We start from the raw sequence: 24,114 nt of genomic DNA on the forward strand, positions 1-24,114 counted from the left end.
TGTCATCTTTGGGTCCAAACAACCTACATGTGCATCTTGTTGTTTCTTTTCTAGCAGAGTCAATTCTTTCTCAGCCTCAGCTTATAATTTTCTTGGACTAGTTAAGCACTTATCACCCTAGAAAGGTTTAAAATAAATTACTTAGACTTTGAGTAGTTAATCAAATTGTGGGCCTTAGCCAATTAATATCCCCAATAATTTTTGAAAACCATTAAGAGTTCTTTTTTTTTTTTTATGGTTTTAGAACTTTATTGTAGAAAGCAGGGGAGAGAAGATTAGAATAAGAAAGGTGAAAGCTTAAAGAGTACATGGGCAGTGGTAGCGCACGCCTTTAATCCCAGCACTTGGGAGGCAGAGGCAGGCGGATTTCTGAGTTTGAGGCCAGCCTGGTCTACAGAGTGAGTTCCAGGACAGCCAGGGCTACACAGAGAAACCCAGTCTCAAAAAACAAAACAAAACAAAACAAAACAAAAGTTTTTAACTGGTCTCTCATTTGTACCTTTTGTGGCTAGATCTTTTGCAGTCCTATCTTATATCCTATATAATTAATAGAATTTTCACTTTGTATTGTTTTCAGGAGTAATTTGTAATCACCAACAAAGCCAAAATTCTCTTCAAACATTTTTTCCTAAGGAATCGTCATCTGAATTGGTCAGTAATACATCATACATATAATGGTAAATTATGGACTGAAGGAACTGTTTACATATTATTTGTAATGGCTACTATACAAACTATTGACATAAGGTAGGACTATTTAACATTCCTTGTGGAAGCACTATTCAATGATACCCTTTAATGGACTACTATTAGTATAAGCAGGCACTGAGAAAGCAAACCTTTCTCTATTGTTCTCATACAAAAGGATTGGGAAAAAGCAATCTTCTAAACCAATCACTGTGACAGACCATGGGATTCCAGACTGTAAAGAGCCAATTGGCTGAATGATCTTATTGATTGCTCTCAGATCTGTTAACATCCTCCTTTGCCAGATTTAAAAAAAAAAAAATAGCAAATATTGGAGAATTCCAAGGGCTGGTGGGCTTTTCTATGTGTTAAGCCTCGAGTTGCTCTTGGACAAGCTGTTCTAGTAACTGCAATTTTTCTTTTGTCATGGCCATTGTTCTACCCAAAAAGGCTTGTTAGATAACTACCATAGTGGTAGGGCCATTGGTGTTCTGCCAGCAGTGTTTCCTCCATAGAAAGCTGGAGAGTCAGCCTCTGCTGAGTCCTGCTTATGGGCACCTTGGGCAGTCCATGACTGCTCTTGATAACAGTTTTTGATACTGTCACCAGGAACATCTCTCATTTTACACTTTGTCCCCGATAATGGAGGAATGCAAATTCATGATTCTAGTTGTTGCAATAGATCTCTTCCCCATTAATGCATGGCTATATTAGCCACATATGGCCTTCTATTTCCTCTGTGACTTTCTGACGCTATACACTTAAGCCATGCTACACTTTGTTTTATCTGGGATAAAAAAGCCCTAGAAATTATATTGAAGAGGTCAATCTTGATGACAAGAGTTTGGAGAGATTTTTGTTACGTCTGTTCCAGTGTCTACCACGTCTTCAATATCAATACTATTTATAAATACTTTTTCTTTGGGCCTCTGATCATCTATAGAAGTTTGGCAAAATAATATTCTTGTTCCTTCTTGGTTTGTTTGTTTATCTACTGAATCTACTCTGAGTTTGATATCTGGGTTATTAATGTCTATCTTCAGAGTGGAGTTGGTTAATTGTTTTGTAGATTAGTTTCTCCACTGCTGACCTGAGATGCCTGATATTAATAATTTGATATTGGTGTCTACAAGAGGACTCATTAGGAAAATCCCAACAAGGGGTTACCCTGTCTGTCTCTTGTTGATCTACATTAATTAGTCTAGTATCGACCTTTGCCCCACTCCCCACATGTACACATAACCAAATAAAAATAATAAGTATTTTTAAAAGTTTTTTCTTTGAATACCTTTCATTAAACTTCTCTTTTACTGAAAATTATCTCGGTATCATTCTCTGTTAATGTGTTCTCACTAAAAGAACATTAGACTCTATAACCCAACAGGTTATAGAAATTCTCAGAATTTCTTGGCATGTTGGCTGTTTATACTTTCAAAAAGGAGTTTGTCTTTCAGAGAGCCCAAGTTATACCAGTTGCTATTCAACTGAGTTATGCTAATTTCCAAGACAGACAGAGTGCCACAAAATTTCCACTCCACACATTTCTCTCCTAGAACCAGGTCTTACTGGCTTGACACAGCTCTAGGAATTGTGGTTTCCCTCCTCACTCAGCAATGTGGAATTTCTAAAAACTACTGTCATGTTAAGCACAGCCTTGTTATACCCATATAAAGGACATGTGCTGTACTGAACTCACTGGGCACATGGAGCATTCTGGACCTGGCCTCTGGCTCACCTGACTGCTATGTCATAGGATTCCGGATGGATGCAAGTCTGGTCCAGTGGGTTTGGTATGAGGGTGGCATCTGCTTTGTTCTTCTTTTTGCCCAGCTTCTCATTTGTGACCATGGCAGTTTCCTGGCTCTGGCCTGAAGAGTCAGTGTGTTGACTAATGCAGTAAAACCATGATAAAACACATTCAAAGACAATAAGTTAATGAAAACATGAAATTATAGCCCATCTGTAATTAAAATATTACACAGGCTCTTAATTTTGACAGCAAGTATTTACTGCTTGAAACCTCTTTACTTGTTGGCTTATTGTCCTATGCAAGCATTACACTGTGAATCTCGATGACTGACTGCTATACTCCTAGCCTGGTGCAGACATGCTTAACCCTGTAGAGGGTTTGGCCTAATGTTGCTTGTATTCTTATGTTAATATGAGTCCCCCAAAATTGTTTGCATGAGAGTCTGCAAGTCCTCACATATGACAAAGGAACCCTGCCCCCAGTTGGTTCTGATGGGTAAATAAAGATGCCAACAGCCAATGGCTGGGCAGGGCAGACAGAGGTGGGACTTTCATGATTCTGAGTCAAGGAACAGAGAAAAGGGAGGAGAAGGAGATTCATTCGACATGACCAGAGGAGGAGGAGGAGGAGGAGGAGGAGGAGGAGGAGGAGGAGAAGGAGTGATGCCTCGCCTGAGAAGGTGCAGGACAGAAAGGACAGCCATCATATGAAGGAGTCAGGAGAGTGCAGCTCATGAAGGCGCACAACTGGGTCCAGGGCAGCCAAGGTAGAGTGATTTAGTAAGTAATAACTCGGGACTTTGGTGGGAGGTGGATTAACTGCATGGAGGTTAGGCAGTAGCCAGGAAATGAGCTGTATTAGACACATCAAAATATAAAGACTGTGTGTGTGTGTGTCTTTCATTTGGGAACACAGAAAATTGGGAAGGGCAGTGTGGCACACGCCGACACTGGGATTTTTATAATTATTTCAATATTACACAACCCCCATGGGGTGAAGGAATGAATGATGGCATCTAGAGCTTTCGGCAGGAGGGATAACAACAGCAGGGGAGAAAGCTGGCAGTACCACCAGAGGTGTAGCTTTTACAGTCACCTGCAGAATGTCCGGATGTAATCCTGGTTGATCCTGACGAAGCCAGCACACTGCTGGAAGGATTTTGGACCAAGCCCTTTCACCTTCTTCAACTGTTCTCGGTTAATGAAAGGGCCATTTTTCTCTCGCCACTCAATAATATTTTTGGCTCTATTGGCATTGAGTCCTGCAATATGCCTAGGAAATAAATGGTAAATTAAAATAATAGAAATAAAAGTAGAAAGAAACAAAAGCTTGCACCTAAAAAGATAATGGCACAAATCACTTGGATCTTAAAATCACCTGCAACTGCACTTTAAAACATGTCCAAATTAATATTAAAAAGAGAAAGGACAGGAAGGAGGCACAATGAAAAGCACTGATGCGCCAGCTGCTGCTTGTGATACTGGAGGAACTGATGCAGCGACAGAATTCTATCTGCTCCCCACACAGCTCATAAGCTTTGCACCCCCCACTCAGGGAAGGCTGCACCCATCTCTGTCGCAGAAAAGGGCTTTGTGTAGTATCGCACAGTTATCAGAACTGTCTGCTGGGTCCACTGATAGACAAAGCTGAAGTATAGAAAGGGACTTCTGTAAGTTTATTTTTTTTTCCTAATGCTACGTTTAATGATGGTTCTTTAATGCTTTAACTCAGCCTACCACCTAACAGAGGTAGCAGGAAAGAATGGATACAGTGAAAGTGGGCCTGCTTAGAAAGGTTCTTTGGAGCAACAACTCTAGTCTGTGCTGTCTGGAAATTGGCAGTTGAGTTCAGTGGTTAGCAGCGGCAGCTCAATCCACTCCCAAACACTTCACGGATATACCAGCAGTCCAGTTCTGTAGAATCTGGATAGCAAACACGAATCAGCTGTGGTAGCACTGCCTAGCAGAGACAGCCAGGCCTCGGTCTTGACATGAGTCAGCAGGATAAGTTCTCAGTCGTGCCTCTCTCAGCAAAGCGAAGATCAGTGAAGATGCAAGACCCACAACTGTTGCATAGCTAGCTCTATAAGCAAGCCAACCTCAGCTTCAGCCAATGTCCACTGAGTCAGGACAAACTCCCTCCAAACATTATGTGTCCTCAGCATGTGTGTTTCTCTCAGCTGACATAACTCTGCCAATCAACCCAATTCCTTGGAAACTGGAAGCGGCAAGAAACTGCAGCACACCACTGGAAGTTTGTGTGTGTGTGTGTGTGTGTGTGTGTGTGTGTGTGTGTGTGTGTTTCTCTCTATAGAGTCCCAACAAATGGAGCTCAACTACACATACTACACAATGTAAGATGGACCAATACATGTATGACCTTAGTGAAGAATCCTTCAGCATGTGTTCTTTCATGTGCTTGCTTTAGCAGAACATTCTTTCTCCTGTGCCTGCTTCAGCTAAACACTCCTTTACGAGTCTGCCTTAGCCTTTCACCTGTGCCCACTTCAGGACAACACCATCCAACACAACTTTCTAAAGAACCCTTAAGTTTCCACTTCAGACTTCTGTATAAATGGCAAGGTTGGCACAAAGGCATGAAAACTGCATCAATAAGGAGTTTGCTTGCTTTCAATGAAAAGATTATTAGTGCAGAGAACTCTAATTCCACTGTGTAGTTTCAAGCATGGAATTATGGCTTTCATGGCTTGGTAGGAAAGTGCTATCTTAGAATACAGAGGGTATTTTTCCACTCTCACAGTTTTGGTGAGAAGGGTCTAGATCCGGAAACTTAATATGACACACCAGCAGACCTGTATATCCAGAGCACAAGGTGAATCAAAACAAAGAAAAGAAAAGGAGAGAAATGAAAAGAGAAGAGAAGAGAAGAGAAGAGAAGAGAAGAGCTCTTCTATAATCAGCAGGAGAACAGCCAGTCTGTGTTGACATGTAGATCACAGGTGACTTGTGGATCATGGAAAACCCAATGACAGATCTTTTTTTTTGTTTTGTTTTTTGTGTTTTGAGACAGTGTTTCTCTGTATAGTCCTGGTTGTCCTGGAACTCACTCTGTAGACCAGGCTGGTCTCGAACTCAGAAATACACCTGCCTCTGCCTCTCAAGTGCTGGGATTAAAGGCGTGCACCACCACGCCTGGCCAATGACAGATCTTGAACCCTCCCTACTTTGGGTTACCATCAGCTTTGAGAAATGTGTGCAAGAGACTGGGCTAGTGAAGAATATCTACTCTCCAGCTTGGGACAACAGCACTATCCCATGCTGGCCTTATTTAAATTCTGTCAGCAGCACTGGTGCAATCAATGGTTACCATGAGGCCTTCATTTGTGTGTGCATCACTGAAAATAACAGTTGAACTCTTCCCATTCTTTCCTTAAATGACACCTTCTTCTCTGGTCATTCTACAGAGAACATAAGCCTATAGACTGTCTATACTTGACAATGTTATACACATGTCCCCTTCTCTTAGCTAGCAAGTTAAACTCTTGTCTCACCTTAACAAAACCTCAGAACAAATGTTAATATCCACTCCCACAAAGCTGACACATTCTTCTACAACACTGTCCAGTGTTGCCTTGAGTAATGTCTGGGATACATCATGCTGAAAAGACAAAGATGCAGTAGCAATTAAAATAAAGGAGATGCCATTTGTAGACTGTTTATTCCTGCTCATATTTACTGGTAGCTGACTAATATGCACCATGGGAAATTCCTTTACTCCTCTTAAGCACACTGTTAACAGATATAACTGAGCTGAAATGAAGGAATCTGCTTCCATATATTCTAAAGCATGTATACACATTCACATACCACACACAAAAGGAAATGGGAAAAAACCCATAATAGACTGAAGGTGTATTTTTAGTAATGATGTTCTTATACATGACAGCTTTAAATCTTCAAAATTGAAAAGCCAATAAAAACACTTGGAATATTCCAACCTGATAGCAAACACCAAATAATGGTAAAGACGTGGCCCGAGAGGACTCAGAGCCCCATCACCCACAGTGCATTTTTGATAAGATGCACAAAACAAGGCAGTTTTTATGGAGGGTTTATTCTGTGTGGTTTAAATATAACTGCATAAAACTTAATCAGATACTTATACAATAAACAATGTGTACTGTTAGTCAATATAAGTTAAACTACAAAGGAATAAAAAAATTAACAAAATCCCTAGGAACTGACTGATCCAAGAAGAAACAGAAAACAGTTCTATCAAAAGATTCAAACTCTAGATCTTATAATTAGAAAGACCTTGGGTCCAGATGCTTCATTGGTGAACATGACTAAACATTTCCAAGAATAATTACTGTCAGTCCGTCTCAAAATTTCCAATTACAGGAGAGATTGCTTCTCACTTTCTCCTGGAAGGCCAGTATTAACGTAACATGAAAGGCAGACAGAGACATAACAGGAAAACAGCCCCCTGTGAACACAGGCACAACACAACACTGACAATCCAAATCCAACAGGAAAAGGTACAGCAGCTCAACCAGGAACCCTTCTTGTTCTCAGCAATGATAGCCACTTTGCAAAAGGTATAGCTATTGATTAATGTAATGTAGTGTCAATGAGATGTACATTTCTGAGTCTTTATCTGTTATAGCTCTGTCCTTTTCAATACATGAGGTATATTTCCCCATAACTGTGGTACTGATATAGGAATAAAATAAAATTAAGGTGTTTTCTAACCTTTTAAAAAACAATATATATCTTATACTTATGAATACATACGTTATAAGATATATGTATATGTTATATGTTGACAAACAGTATGAATGAACTCAAGAACTAGATATACATATTTTAAAATTGAAAATAATCCTTGAAATTTCTAAACTTTTAATTTCAAATTCAGAAAAAAGAATTATTGTAGAACAGTATCTTCAGAGAAGAATGCCATTAGCATTTTAGCCACTCCTTCCTGGGCTCCCCTCCAGCTCCCAGTGGTCTCCGGTGGAACATATATGTGGGAGTTTAGTGGTAGTTCCATGGATGCAGCCATAAAGAAGCTGTCACTTACATTTAGGTGGAAGCTTTCAGAATGCAGATCTTTGGGCAGCAAGTTAAGTTCCTGTAAATGAGCCTGATTGAGCAAATTCAATGGTTCACTGTACCCAAGTGAGATGGAATCATTACTTCAATCTGTTACTGGCACCCCATCTGGGATGAGTGAATGTTCACCTCACAAGGAAACGCTCATAGAAGGAAAAAGAACTTCTTTATAGTCTTCCATCAGACACTTCAATGTGTTTTCCAAATAGTAAGAACAGTGCCACATACACGCATAATACAACTATTAAAAGCAAGAACTTTATTGATACAAACAAAATTATCGAATACATAGGCCATACTGAAGTTTTCTGAAGTATCCTAATTATTTTGTACAGAATTGCCTTACCAATTCAGAATTCAACTTGGGATCATAAATTAAACATAGTTGCCTCATCTTTACATACTTTTGCTAGGCAGCTTCCAAGATGGTTTCTACCGATCCCAAATCCAACTATTCTATATGTTTCTACCAAGAATGGGATACAGTAATGACTCTTATGTACATAAATTATTGTTAATGTTATTATATCAGATCCAATAAGTGTGAGTGGTATTTTTGGCCTTGACTCAATTAAAAATACAATAAGCAGTACTGGGGAGATGGCTTAGTGGTTAAGAGTCCTGTCTGCTCTTCCAAAGGACTCAGGTCCAATTCACATCACCCAGATGGCAGCTCACAATTGTCTATAATTCCAGTTCCAGAGGATCTGACACCCTCATACAGACATACATACAGGCAAAACACTGATGCACGATTAACACATTTTAAAAACTAAAGCCACCAATCTAAAACTATGAGAAGCAAAGGAAGAAGCATGAACATGTCACACGGTCTGACAGCATTGTCCTCTCATCCTGGGGACTGGAAACAGTTCACTGACAGCTACCTACATTAAATCTATTCTAATATTTGTGTGTTTGGTTTCTAAACATACATAAAACCATGCTTAATCTTCCATTGGTGTGCTAGTCACTTTTCCATCACCATGGTGTTAAATAGCTTAAAGGAGGATTTGTTTCAGTTCATGATTTTCAGTGTGCTGGGGAGAACACAGTAAAGTAGCTCACATCATAGCAATCAGCAATCAGGAAGCAACGAGAGATGGGAAGGCACCCAGGACAAGACACATGCCTGTGTTCACAACCTACTGCAGCTCACTAGGTCCTATGTCCTCATTTACAGAACTTCCCCTGATGGAGGACAAAGCCTTCGGCACAGGTGCCTTTTGCTATGTACTTTATATACAAACCACAACAGGTGGTAAAGGCTAGTAGACTGTTTTCAGGACAATTAAAAAAAAATAGATTCTATTGTAAAGAATGACATATACACATGCTTAAATATGTGTGTTATGGGTAAGGTGACACCTCTTCCTATGGGTCAAAGCAATAGTTTCAGCCAAACATTTATTTAATGATGCTAAATGAAACATGAGGGTAAATCTGTCAGGGATTTATAATGAGATGCCACTATTGCTCAATAGAGACCACAAGGAGCTTTGCACCATGTGACAGCAGGACCATAAGAGCAGTTGACTCACTGAGGATGGTGTATGTATACAAGGAGAGATGGGAGCTCCAGGGTGAACCGGCTCTAGACACCGCCTTCCCATCTCTTGTTGCTTCCTGATTGCTGATTGCTATGATGTGAGCTACTTTACTGTGTTCTCCCCTCCTTTGAGCTTCTGGTAATGAGGTTTCCTCACTGCTTAACAAATAATAATAGTTTTCCTTATGGTTCTAACAACTTTTGAGCTGAGACCACTAAGGTTTTCCAACCAAATGCCTTATCTAGGGGCTCAAAGTCTAACAAAGAAGACAGAGGTGATGAAAAGAAGAAGCATACCAACAAATACTTTTTTTGTAACTTTTTTTCCCAGTCAGGCATTATTTAAGTCTTTATAACATCATCTAATTGAATTCTCACAACAGTCTACAGCATGCATCTATTTCTCATAATATCTTCACAATAAGAATATTCCAAGGAAACAGCAACACAAATGTAAGGCTGAGTATGTTGTTCCCATGTCCATTCAGAGGGGGCTCAGACAAGCACATGGTAAAACAGCCACACAATGATGTATTATGAAACTAAAAATCAGCCAACCAGTCAAATGAAAACCAGAGTAGACGAGCTATTTTACTAGAATACTGTGTTTAAAAATGTCCATAGCATCCCTGAGCTTGTGTTCCCTCAGAAGCCCTTCCTTAATAAGTCACGTGAGCACTGCTGTCCACTATCATCATGGCCTTTGCTAATGACTTCCTCTACCTTTCTGCTCAGGAAGGAGTAAATGGTCTCTTGTCTATCTGGGGAAGAGACTAAAAGTCCCATACTGTGCCCATGTCACTGGTGGAAGCAAAGGTGTCCACCCCTACTCTCTACCAGACACTGCACATGGAGCCGGGTGCTGACAAGGCTAGAAGTGATGCACCTGCAATGTCTCAGAGCTTCTCTGAGACTTGCTGAAAGCCGAGACATGACACATGGCAATACCTGAAGTCACTGGCCCAAGAAGTGACTACTGGCCTAGCGCTGACTACTAATAATCCCCAAGGACCTGTGCCAGAAAATGTGGACCATTCTATTTTTAAAAAGGAGTTACCCAACTCTGCATTTGGAGGGGGGGGTATGTGAATTGTATAAACAGACTTCTTCAAATTCAAGGGCCATTATACTTTTACATAAAATTTATGAGATTTTAAAAAGAGAATTATAGTCATTTATGCCAGTCAGCTTTTTTGAGGTCAGAATCCACATTTTTATTATTTACCACAAACTTCAGGAGACTGCTCATCAAAGTGCTTGTGTTATTCTGTCCTGAAGCACCAAAATCATCTCACAATTATTTTTTCAAAAGCCCTTCACTTTACAGCACTTCACTTTACATATCCCACACTAAACTTCAAGTGTGGCTCTCAGACCGGCATTCTTTTGGAGTATTTATTTATTTATTTATTTAATCATCGCTCAGGTCCTTTCCTGGCCCTTAAAGACGAACCAAACATAAAATACAACCAGAAGCCGCCATGCAAAACAAAGCAGTGAGACACGGCACTTTACAGGAACGCCCATCCAACTGTCAGCCAGGCCGGTTTCCTCTGCTTTCCTCACCTTGCATGTCCTTTGCTGTGATTGACACGGGGCAGTGTGAGTCCTCTGGGGAGTGTGGGAATGACCCATGGGTGAAGGAAGTGACAGGAGCCGGGGAAGCACTTGAGAAAACAACAGCACACAAAGGTCCTTATGAAGTCCCAGGAAAGACAGGACAGAAAGCCTGGCTCTAGCTCTGCCCGGGCACAGATAATTCTCACATGCAACAAGACAAACGATTTTGCAAAAATCCAAGAGTTCTTCCTACGCACATTCCTTAAACATACATACTAAATGGCACAGAGGAGTTCTAGGCTTTAAATGAGCAAACCGTGCAGAGAACAGCTCACTGTGCTCATGGGGCCCTGGGATTAAGACAGCAAAGGGCACTAGTCTTTCAGCACCAGAGGGATTTTCAGATCTGGAAACAGACTGAAATATGGCCAGAGGTTAGGAGAGGAAAACAACACAGGAAGAAGTCTCTGTAAATCCCCCCAGTGAAGCAGATGGTGGGATGCTGGTGACTGCTAACATGGCAGTAAGCATCCAGTTTGCATGAGTTTTTACTATTTAGTGGGAATCAATTATTCAAGCCAATTTGACAGAAAAATCCTTGGGACTACAACTTATTTGTTCTGCACAAGACAAATTGATTAATTTTAAACGCCTAACCTTTCAGGGCATCAAGTGAGTATCCACAGATGTTCGGTGAGATTCCTTCACTCTGCATGACCAGACTCCTGTTTCCAGGATACAATGTACCTTTGGGAATCTCTGCACAGCTCACAAATCTCCAGCAACTTTTCTGTGTCTGGCTTCAAGGAATCTTGTCATATCTACACCTTAATATTTGACAACTGGTACTAGAAAGCAGGCAATGAAGAACTATTATCGGAGATGAGGAGCCTGAGGAGGAAACTCCACATAGGGTAAAGCTTCGACTTGCTGTGTGAGGACAGTTTCTAGATTTGGGGCAGCACAGCAGTCTTACTGAGCTTAACCGGCATCCCTGTAGTCTAAGAGTACTGACATATCTGGAGTTTTAAGAACACACTATTTGAAGAACAAAGCTCCAGAAGTTTGTTTAAGAGATAGTGGGACTCAGGATGAACACAACACCAGACCTCTAGGACAAGAGTCTATAAGAACACAGAAGAAACAGCTACCTGGGACGTGGGGGCCACAGAGCCTGGAAACACAAGATGCTGTATCCTTACCAATCATGGGTGTGTGTGTGTGTGTGTGTATGTGTGTGCGTGTGTGGACCCATCTCCCTCCCCTGCCCCAGATGTTTTGTTGAGATCCCAGAAAAGACAGAGTAGGCTATCCTAGCCCTAGAGTAAGAGTTAATGTCCCTAACTTTAAAAACAATCTTTTCTCACATGGATCCACAGGATAGTTACTTCTAACAAACATTAAACCCATACCTCTTATGAACAGAGATGCAAAAATCCTTAACATGAACAAATTAAACTCAAAATTTATGCCAAAACCAACTATGATTTATTTGAGATAGATAACCTTAGCTCCACACTCAACAATCAATCAATGGATTCTACCTACCATTTCAACAAGCAAAACCACAAAATTCTATAAATGAATGCATAGAACATTTGAAAACTGAACACTTATTCATGGTAAAATCAGCATTATTGTAGAAAGGGAACACTGAACAAGCTGACTGACTCAACTTTATTGAAAACATTTATTAAAAAATTCCTACACCTAACATCATTAGGTTAAGCAACTAGGTTTATTACTAACATGACAATAAATCCAGGATGTCCTTTCTCAACATCATCCTCTAAGACCCAGGAAGACAGGGAAAAAAGATAGTGTATATATTGAAAAGGAAAACAATAAATTGTCCTTGTTGAAATCACAGGAAAGAAGCAAGGTACAGATAGACATATTAATATAAACTTCAATCACACTTCTATAACCAATGAATGAATGAAACTTGGAATTAAAAAGACATTATTATTTACTTTAGCAGTCCAGAAATAAAGAATTTAAGTTGGAAATATAAATAGTCTCTCTCCCTCTCCCATCTTTTCTCCTTCCCTGTGTGTGTGTGTGTGAGAGAGAGAGAGAGAGAGAGAGAGAGAGAGAGAGAGAGAGAGAGAGAGAGAGAGAGAAGCACAAAACTTTGGCAAAATATACAGAAGAATTCAATGAGTTGAAGTTATTCCACATTCATGGATAGAACAACCCAATATTGAAAAGATGTCAGTTCTTCTCATCTTGATCTATAAATTCAAACCAATACTAGTCAAATTGTAGCACATTATTTTTGGGATACTAAAATTTATACAGAGAAGGAAAAACTCAGAATGGCCAATGGAATACTGATGGACACAAGCAATTGTGTGAACTGTCAAGACCCCATTTGCTATAAAACCTCAGTAAGCAGTGAGACACTGGGGGGAAACAAGCAAGCAAACAACAGAGTAAGGGAACAGACAAGCCCAGCGACAGTCTCCCATAAATGTAATCAACTGATCTTTAACAAAGAAATAAAGGCAATGCAGTAAAGCAAAAAGCATCTTTTCAACAAAGTGTTGCTAAAGCAGCTAGACACAGAAAAATGTTAACAATGAATCTATCTATCTATCTTAGTCCTGCTGAGGCTAGATGTCCCAGGGTGGGGTGGTACCCAAGGGAGGGTCTACCCCTTCTCTAAGGAGGTGGGAAAGGGGTAATGGGAGTACAGATTTGTAAGGGTGGGACTGGAAGAAGAGGAGGGAGGGGAGCTTTGATCAGGATATAAAATAAATACACAATTAATTAATGAAAAAGAAAACAAACAAACAATGAATGTAAACACAGAACCAATTCAAAGTGAGTATGGACCTAAATGTGAAATCTGGAACCACCAACTCTTCACCAGTCACTGGGGAGAGAGCTAAGTGGCCTGGCTTACTAAGGGAATAAACTGATCAGCTGATTTCAATACCTTTCAAATCTTCTGTTCTGAAAAGGACACCATCAGGAAATGAAAAGACAGGTCACACTGTGAGAAAATGGATTAGTTAGAACCTAATAACAAAAAAGCCTAAGAAACCCTTAAGATTCAGGAATAATTACTTTAAACAGGCAAAAGATACACAGATGGCAAAGAAGCATGTGCAGGGTGCTTTAGACTCTGTCATTTGGGGGATCCATACTAAAGCATTAACCAGGTCTAAACACAAAGGTCTTCCTTGGTCCTTATCCAAATGAACTGAAAACTTATGTCAACACAGAAACTTTCACTTTCATCATAATTACCCAAACTCAGGAGCACCAAGATGCCTTTAGTAGACAGAATTGTAAATGGCAATATACCCAGACAAGAAGAGCCCTGGCAGATCATGGAAAAGCATGAGCAACGTACACTGTGAAGTACAAGGTGTGAATCTCAAAGGCTTCCTACTGTGTTCTGGGAAAGGCTGCCCCATATAAAAAAATGAAGAACGCTTATGGCTGACTGAGGTGAAGGTAGAATGAACAGGCATGACTCAGATAACTTCTCAGGATGCTGAAACTATTCCACAAGATCTAGAAGCCTAGATATATGCCATTACACCAATGTCAAAATCTACAGAAGAAAAACTCTCAGGTCTGCACTTTGGTGATAATGGGTTCATCGACTGCAATAACTATACTACTATGATGCAGGATGCTAGCAGTTTGAGATCCTGCTCTTCTGTGCAGGAAGAAAATACATGAGAGCTTTCTAGTTTCTGCTTAGTTTTGCTGCAAATTTAAAACCTCTCAAAATCCCTATCATATTCAATCTGATCTGTTGGTAAATTACCTTATTGACAAAATAAATTGAGTACTCTGAGGAAGAAACAAAATCTGCATTATGTCCCATGTAAAATAAAATGGGTCGGTATTAAAAAAAAAAAAAAGAGCCAATGTGGTCTATAACAGAGGTCAACAGTTGTCCAACAGAACATTATGTAGGATGGCAGAGAGAACAGGTGAGGACTTTTAAGAAAGCTTTAAGCTACTAAGAGGCAAATATGATAAACAAACAAGTAAGTAAACAAACAAGCAAACAGAAAAAGAAGAGAATTAGAGGCTATATCAACCATATGGTTATAAAAATGTATCTGAAGTAAAATAAAATTAATGGACCAAAGTTATTAAGTTTAATGGTGGATTGCAGGAGAAATGTATCAGAGAACACAAAGAGACTCATGGACATCATCCAACATGAGAGATAAGATGAAAAGGAGGGACAGAGTGGGGACAGCAGAGCCTCAGTGACAGAAGTGACTGCAGGGCAGAAACCAAACAGGGTAAATGTGCAAGACCTTAGAGCAGAGAGTAGATAAAGTAAAAATGTGAGCTATGGACAGGGAAACCTTCCAGTTCTTTTGAAAAACATTGTAAAAATTCAAGCAGCACGCTGAACTCCAGAAAGACTAGAAAACTATACATAGGAATGCTGTGAGGTGCTGAAGAGCTGAGCAAAGGGGAAATGTGAGAGCAGGGCAGTGAGAAAGGGGGCACCATAATCGAAGGGCCAAGGGCAGCATGAGTATTGGCTATCAGAAACAAACAGGACAAGGACATCTTCAATGTTCAGTGTAAGGAAAAAGAAACACAAAACCTTGTCAACTTCAAATCTCTCTCTCAAAGATAAAGGAAAAAAAAATAAAGGCACTTTCAGATAGATGAGAACTGAGTGGCAGCAGACCTGTCCTACAAAAATAATGCTAAATGGAATTTCTGACTAAAGAAAATTGACAACAGATGAGAAATGAGTGGACATGTATATAATTATGAGTTTGTACGTATTCTAATTTAACTTAAAGATAAAGGAGCACTTAAAGCAAAAAATGATAACATGGTATTTGGAGATATATATTATATATGTGACACATACACAGGGACTGGGGTAACCTGACCACTGCATATTAGTGAAAAGGTAAGAATATATATTACAATCCCTAGCCTAACAACTCAGAAAAAAATGCAGAGGAGTGCAGGTGAAAACCAATACAAATGAAAGTTGAAAGCCAGAAACTTTTTGACTTTTCTGTCCAAATAAAGGCAGCAAAGGACGACCAGAGGAGCAGCAGGCAGAGGGAGGGCAGGAGGTGAGGAGTACAGCTGGAGACCTCAGGGCAGCGCCATAAATGTGCCAGCTATAGTCCAATGACATAAACACTTCAATCAAAGCAAATTTGTCTTTTACCACTTAAAGTCTTTGTATTTTTGACACATAGATTATAATTTTAGGTTAGCTGAAAAGAGCTGAGGAGATGGGTCAGTAATTAACTGCCTGCTGGGCAAGCAGGGAGACCTGAATTCTGATCCCAACACCGGCCAGTGCAGGCAGATCCCCAGATGTCATTGGCCAGCTAGCCTAGCCAGACTGATGAGCGCTGCTACAATGAGATCCTGTCCCAATAAGTACGATGCCTGCTGTTGACCTCTAGCTTCCATTCTCCTTCGCACAGCACACACAGAACATATAAAATAAAACTCCAGTCTAAGCTTCCAAACCATTAGCTAAGATATCTGATTCCCTCAGCTCACGGTTTAGATGGGAACACTGATACTCAACTATGCTCTCGATCGTGGGCTTCATGGCTCTGAGGCAGGTGACTGGGTGTAAAATACAGTACTCTGGAGTTTGTCCATTGGACTGACAGTAGAGGACCTCTCCGGACACTTAGTAGCCTTGCTTTTAAACTTATTATCTTGAAAGATAGAAGCATTCTCATCCCACCTTCCCAGACTCCGAAGAAAGGAGCACAGGTCAATAGCAAAACCTGCTAGAAGCTGCTTGTTTGGTCCCATTCCTTTAAGATGCTGATCTTGCCTTATAAATCCCTCGTGATAACAGAGACTTAAACAGAATGTATAGCTTCCTTGTGAATCATGAAATGAGAACTGAGTCTTTCATATTGACGTAACTGTTCAGTGTTCACATCTGAACTGACTTTCACTCTGTCCCACAGCAGGTACTCTTATGTCCCCTAGTGGATACAGGATGATATAGTGGAGAGAAGATGGGCAGTTTTGGCTCAGTAAAGGCCCATAACTCCTAAATGCCTGCCTTGCCCACAGACTTCTCTAAACCAAGATCCACTCAATCATAGCAAAAAGAACATTAACACATCCGAGCTGGGCCACGCCTCATGTGTGGCCACACAGCTAAAACATACTCTTGGCTCATGACATAAGCATGGACAAATGCACACTAATTAGTGGCATAGTTTGACCTTATATAATACAAAGGAGTTGACATTTCTACTATAAATCTTTAGTTTTAGTGATTTATGACCCAATCATAAAAGCAGACTTCAGGGAAAAAAAAAAAGAGCAAAAAAGATTTAGCTACAACAGAGAAAATTCCCTTCTAATAAACTAGAAATGAAGAATGTAGAAAATCTGATCTGAGACCACGGGACGGGGAGAGGAAGTCCAAGGGCACAGACACTCCTCGTCATAACTGTCTCCTAAGGTAGCAGAGATGAAGAGCAAAGAACCAATGCAAGGTTTTTGTTGTTTTTAAAAAAGAAACAAGGTTCTCTGATGATACCTCTAAGTTCTAAAGATGTGTATTTTCTCCCCAAATGCACATCCCATACACACGTGGCTACATAAATCTCTGGCTACCAACTGGCTTCTGCACATTATTATTAGAGACAGCTTACTTTCCCCAGTAAAAGCGAAGGCTGCCATTGCTAGCACTGGATCCACAGCAGCACACGTCCACAGAGTCACAGCAGAACAACAGGCAACAAGGTTTGACTTGTGTATCCTGCTTTTCAAGCCATCATGGCAGCAAAGAGCCCAGGAGCTTCATGTGGGCTTCAGGAATTCTGCAGCCCTAGCTTCCTGCATTGCTAGGAGTGAACAATGGGCTCTGAAATGCTGCCCTCTCATTTCCTGCTTTCATCTGTGTAATGAATGTAAAAAGTAAGAAACTTCATTTCATTTCCTCGTGTGTCTGGCACACACTGAGTGCTGAATCCTGCCATCTTCATGTGCCCTTCACTGAATACTAGATACGCGGAGGATGTTTTTCTGGACTTATGTGCCACTTGGACTATTCTCAGCATCTCTGCTTCCTAATGCCTGACTGCCAGGATATGGCAGGTACTCAATACACTAGAGAAAAGAGGGTTAATCAGGGCCAAAGTTCTTGCAGCTCAGCCTTTTGATTCTTCCTGCAAAAGCTGAGGATTAAATTAAGAAAAAAAAGAGTTGCCCTCAAGTAAGAAGAGGTGCTGGTGCATGAACACCCTGCTGATATGAGGAGACACGGCCCCAAATGCATATTAGAGAGAAAACCCTTCTAGCAGGTACAGTTAGCAGCAAACTCAGAAGTTTTACACTAAAATCTAAGCTGCTCTAACATAGTGTATTAAGACTGACCCCAGGCCCTTGTATAGCAAGTCTGCAGAAGAATGGTTTCTGGGTACAGTTCCAGGTTAAAGAGTTCCTGCTAATTCCGACCTGAGCGAGAACAATCTCTGATGCTCTGCACTGCAAATACTCGTGCCTCTTTTCTAAAAACTCAGTAATACCTAGCACCTGGCATTGTGAACTCCACTAATTTCATACAACTCAAGACACAAAAGGAACTGGAGGATCTTGAACCAAAGTACAAAGAAATATTACCACTTCTGCCGGGTCCTTATTGCTGGGGCAGACCTCCTAGTTGGTCTGCTCCTGTGTAGACTCCATATCCCAATACAACCTAGAGGACCCACTGCATTCAGAGCAGTTGAGAATTTGAGGACCCCACTGCACTCAGAGCAGTTGGACACACTGCATTCAGAGCAGTTGGACACACTGCACTCAGAGCAGTTGGACACACTGCACTCAGAGCAGTTGAGGATCCTCTGCTCTACAGCGCAGTTGGACAACAGCTTGACTGCTTCACTGAAGACCCAACAGTCTGAAGGCCTCCCAGGAGATCCACTGCAGCCAGGACAAAGATCAGCATCTTCTCTGCCCTTGTGAAGAGCCCCCAGTTGGAATGCCCCATAGGTGGTCTGATACAGTCAGGGCCACAAGCCTACCAGGAGACCTGTAACCCAGAGACAAAGAGGCAGACTCCATACAGTCACAACAAACACCAGGGGTATCCAGATGGTGAAAGGCAGGCACAAGAGAGCATAAGCAACAGAAGCGAAAATATGTGGGCATCATCAGAACCCACCCAGTTCTCCCACCACCGCAACACACCTGAAAATCAGGAAAATGTCCTAAAATACTATCTCATGAAGATAATAGAGTCCTTTAAGGATATCAATAATTCACTGAAAGAAATACAGGAAAACACAGGTAAACAGGTGAAGGAATTGAATAAAGCAATCCAAGACCAAAAAGTGGAAGTAGAAACAATAAAGAAAACACAAATGGAGGCAAACCTGGAAATAGAAACCTAGGAAAGAGGTCAGAAATCACAGATGTAAGTATTACCAACAGAATACATGAGACAGAAGAGAGAATCTCTGGTGTAGAAGATACGGTAGAAGAGATTGACACAACTGTCAAAGAAAATTCAAAACATAAAAAAGTCCTAAACCAAAGCATCCAGGAAATTCAGGACACAATGAAAAGAACAAATCTAAGGATAATCAGAATAGAGGAGAATGAAGATTCTCAGCTCAAAGGACCTGAAAATGTCTTCAACAAAATCATAGAAGAAAACTTCCCCAACCCAAAGAAAGAGATGGCCATAAAGGTACAAGAAGCCTATAGAACACCAAGTAAATGGGACCAGAAAAGAAAATCTTCTTGTCACATAATCATCAAAACACTAAATGCACAGAGGGAAAAAGAAAAGAAAAGAAAAGAAAAGAAAAGAAAAAGAATATTAAAAGCTGCAAGGGAACATAAAAAAGTAGACCTATCAGAATTATACCAGATTTCTCAACAGAGACTATTAAAGCCAGAAGGGCCTGGTCAGAGGTCATGCAGACTCTAAGAGAACACAAATTACTGGTAAGAAGGACACATGCTCCACTATGTTCATAGCAGCCTTATTTATAATAGCCAGAAGCTGGAAAGAACCCAGATGCCCCTCAACAGAGGAATGGATACAGAAAATGTGGGACATTTACACAATGGAGTACTACTCAGCTATTAAAAAGAATGAATTTATGAAATTCCTAGGCAAATGGATGGACCTGGAGGGCATCATCCTGAGTGAGGTAACCCAATCACAAAGGAACTCACACAATATGTACTCACTGATAAGTGGATATTAGCCCAGAAAATTAGAATACCCAAGATATAAGATACAATTTGCTAAACACATGAAACTCAAGAAGAACGAAGACCAAAGTGTGGACACTTTGCCCCTTCTTAGAATTGGGAACAAAACACCCATGGAAGGAGTTACAGAGACAAAGTTTGGAGCTGTGACGAAAGGATGGACCATCTAGAGACTGCCATATCTGGGGATCCATCCCATAATCAGCTTCCAAACGCTGACACCATTGCATACACTTGCAAGATTTTGCTGAAAGGACCCAGATATAGCTCTCTCTTGTGAGACTATGCCGGGGCCTAGCAAACACAGAAGTGGATGCTCACAGTCAGCTACTGGATGGATCACAGGGCCCCCAATGGAGGAGCTAGAGAAAGTACCCAAGGAGCTAAAGGGATCTGCAACCCTATAGGTGGAACAACATTATGAACTAACCAGTACCCCAGAGCTCTTGACTCTAGGTGCATATGTATCAAAAGATGGCCTAGTCAGCCATCATTGGAAAGAGAGGCCCATTGGACTTGCAAACTTTATATGCCCCAGTACAAGGGAATGCCAGGGCCAAAAAGTGGGAGTGGGTTGGTAGGGGAGTGGGGGGGAGGGTATGGGGGACTTTTGGGATAGCATTGGAAATGTAAATGAGGAAAATACCTAATAAAAATATTTTTTAAAAAAAGAGAGATAACACAAATTCCAGCCCAGGTTACTATACCCAGCAAAACTCTCAATGAACATAGATGGAGAAACCAGAATATTCTAGGACAAAACCAAATTCAAATAGTATCTATCTACCAACCCAGCCTACAGGATCCTGGAAGGAAAACTCAACACAAGGAAGATACCTGCACCAAAGAAAGGACAAGATATTCTGCATCTCACAGCAAAGTCAAAAGTAGAGAGCCACAAGCACATAAAGCTACCTACAAAAACAAACATACCAGGAACCAACAGTCACCTCTCTTTAATATCTCTCAATAGTAATAGACTCACCTATAAAAAGACATAAGCTAACAGGCTAGATACACAAACAAGATTCAGCCTTTTGCAGCATATAAGAAACACACCTCAACAACAAAGACAGACATTATCTCAGTGTAAAAGGATGGAAAAAGGTCTTCCAAGCAAATGGTCCCAAGAAACAAGCAGGAGTTGCTATCCTAATGTCCAATAAAATAGACTTTCAACCAAAAGTTATCAAGCGTGATGAAGAAGGGCACTTCATATTCATCAAAGGGAAACTCCACCAAGAGAAAGTCTCAATTCTTAACATTTATGCCCCAAATGCAAGAGCATCCAAATTCATAAAAGAAACTTTATTAAAACTCAAAACACATATTGAACCCCTCACAATAGCAGTTGGAGATTTCAACACCCCACTCTCACCAATGGACAGGTCATTGAAACAAACTAAACAGAGACACAGTGAAACTAAGAGAGTTTATGAATCAAATGGATTTAACAGATATCTCCAGAACATTTCACCCTAAAACAAAAGAACACACCTTCTTCTCAGCACCTCATGGTACCTTCTCCAAAACTGACTGTATAATTGGTCACAAAACAATCCTCAACAGATTCAAGAAGACTGAAATAATACCATGCATCCTATCAGATCATCATGGCCTAAGGCTGGTCTTCAATAACAGCAAAAACTACAGAAAGCCCACAAACACGTGGAAACTGAAGAACTCTTTACTCAATGATAACTTGGTGAGGGAAGAAATGAAGAAAGAAATTAAAGACTTCCTGGAATTTAATGAAAATGTTGACACATTATACCCAAACTTATGAGACACAATGAAAGCAGTGCTAAGAGAAAAGTTTATAGCACTTTACACTTTGCTTCTAGTTTACTTTGAGTTTTATTTGTTTTCTTGACACTGAGAAGAAACAAAAGGCAAAGGGAACCACAGAGACACTCTAATAATGGAGGCACTACTGTATGCATCACAAAAACAGTACTGTCCGAATGTGTGCTGTTCTGAATGGAAAATCCAAAAAAGATGACCACAGTCCATTCCACTGGGAAGCAGTAGTGAGCTTCATCCAGTCTAAAAGCCACACAGACTGTGGCTGCCACTTGGAGAAAGAGCTCACCTTGCTTTCATGTACCTGAATTCAATCTCAGCTCTGCAAAAAGGAAAACCAACCAACAAGCCCCAAGTAGTCTCAGGCCACCACTAAGGAAACTGAAACTCCTAAGGTGACTTTGAGTGATACAGCCTGTAATCCTGCCCTCTTGATTGTGAAAGAGACCTGTGGTTTGCAGAGTAGCATATGGCTGTCATTCCCAAGAGGAAGTTACATTATGGGGTAAAGACAATTATCTAATATGGATGTAGTCACCCAGGTGGCAAGGAGTTGTGGGTGGCCTCCAGGAAGAGCTAGTCTCAGGGTTTTAAGACAGAGACGCTTCAATGAGGTTTGCAGCTTTACAAACTGAGTGAATGTGTTCAGCTGGAGAGGGGAGAAGGAGGCTGAGCCTTCTTTTTTACCCGTAAGTCTGGGATGCCTATTAGATTTCTAACTTGTAGACCATAGGTAGCAGGTGTGGAGGTTAGGGTTCCAGAGATCTATAGAACTGAAGGGATGGACCTCCTACTCTTCAGATGGGATGAACAGACTAAGCAGGAAAGTCTTGGGGGAAGGTGCAGGAGAACAGGATAAGGGTCCATAAGAACCAAGGGACAACGTGGAAATGTACATTCTTTAAGCAAGAAAGTCACCAAAACCTTACTGCCACGTTTTCTACAGTTGCTATATACAAATGATGCTGAAAATTCCATCTGTGGGAGACAGGAGGTAATGTTCTACTATTTGTGAAGAACAATCTCCAGTGGCATCCAGCAGAGCAGGCGCTTAAGCTGTACCAGCAGGTGCTCTATGTGGTTGTGACAGGGCTGGATTGCCATAGGACCCATCAATTTGCTTACTAGTTATTCACACAAGGAGCAGAATGCAAAAAATGCTACAGGGAACCCATACAGGCTGCCAGACTTCACCTACATCTTATCCATTTCAAAGTAATAATCTAGAAAAAATAATGTTGGGTGCTAGGGGAAGCATACAATCTTGGAATATTGTCTGAACCCATCCCCACACTGCCTTGGTATAAGAAACATTATTTTTCCATGTTATAGAAGAAGAAACTGAAGCAACAGCCTAAGTTCCTATAGGCAATGCAGCAGAACACAATGGCTCTGTCTCTGGAGCCCTAGCATTTAAATATGATCTTCCTATAAAAGAGTTAGAAACCCCAGCTTTTTTGCGTAAGTTAAAAACCCACCGACTTTACCTATCTCTTGATTTTTAAGGGCACATTTTTAAAAATAATAAGCATACCTTTTCTTGTTTATAATATGGTTCCCACTCATTTGTAAGACTTGCTATGACTAAAACTGTTCTAAGAGAACAGATAAACCTTTAAATTCCTGTATTACAAATCTTACCTAAGTGGTAGCTGTGTGCAATTTTAGGAGAAAAAGGAAGATAATTGATTTCTCAGAAAACGGCATGGTGACTTGCCGTGACAGGGTGCAAGTTTGAACTACCATAAAACTGTAATTTCCTTCCTCCTGTTTCTTTCCCCCTAATTTTTCTATCCTTCTGTCACTAAGAAGGACCAACTGTACTATTTTATCTGACACACAGAAAATAATTATGATTAGCCATCTAAGCAACTCAGCTATGAGTGACAGATGTACTTCCTCATCCATGGAAATGACTACTTTGGGACATTTCCATTACACTGGTAGGTTACTGCACACAACTGTACATGAACGTGAACATGTGCGGATGCCCACAGCAGACCCAGGGAGAAAGGAGAAACGTATCTCACCAACTGTTTTTTGTTTGTTGGTGTTTTTTCCTTCTGAGTAGTTACATGTCTTGATGAGATTCCCAAATTTATTTTTAAACAACTACATTTTAAAACCTAGAAAGGGATCATGTTGGCGCATGTCTTTAATCCCAGCACTTAGACGATAGAAACAGGCAGATCTCTGTGAGTTTAAGAGTCAGCATGGTCTATAAATCAAGTTTTAGGACAGTCAGGGCCACACAGTGAGACTCTTTCAAAAAGAAGGCAAAACAAAATCCAAATATGGACTGTATCTTCTGCCACAAAGAAGAAATTATGCCATACTACTTGGTTTCCTAGGTTTAGTGTTTCTTGAGGCACAATTCAAAAAACAACATTTTTTTTCTTTTATCTAGAATATAACTGAGTATAAAACAGGGCAAAGTTGAAAGTCATCAACTGAAACTCAGCAGGAAGTGA

General features: G+C 40.6%; 1 protein-coding gene across 4 annotated transcripts in view; it reads right to left on the reverse strand.

Moving 5' to 3' along the window:
• The window catches only part of Srbd1 (S1 RNA binding domain 1), a 160,552-nt gene that overhangs the window by 13,234 nt on the left and 123,204 nt on the right, over window positions 1-24,114 (reverse strand). For 3 of the 4 annotated variants that reach the window (XM_011246728.1, NM_030133.3, XM_011246731.3), the window contains 3 exons: window positions 5,949-6,055; window positions 3,533-3,709; window positions 2,423-2,575 (listed from right to left, as the gene is read on the reverse strand). The exons of the other annotated variant lie outside the window; for it this stretch is intronic. In XM_011246728.1, coding sequence (XP_011245030.1) covers window positions 2,423-2,575; window positions 3,533-3,709; window positions 5,949-6,055 — 437 coding nt within the window. The remainder of the gene's footprint in view (window positions 1-2,422; window positions 2,576-3,532; window positions 3,710-5,948; window positions 6,056-24,114) is intronic. 4 annotated transcript variants of the gene reach the window in all.

This window comes from Mus musculus, chromosome 17 (assembly GCF_000001635.26).
Source record: "Mus musculus strain C57BL/6J chromosome 17, GRCm38.p6 C57BL/6J".
Taxonomy (NCBI): Eukaryota; Metazoa; Chordata; class Mammalia; order Rodentia; family Muridae; genus Mus; species Mus musculus.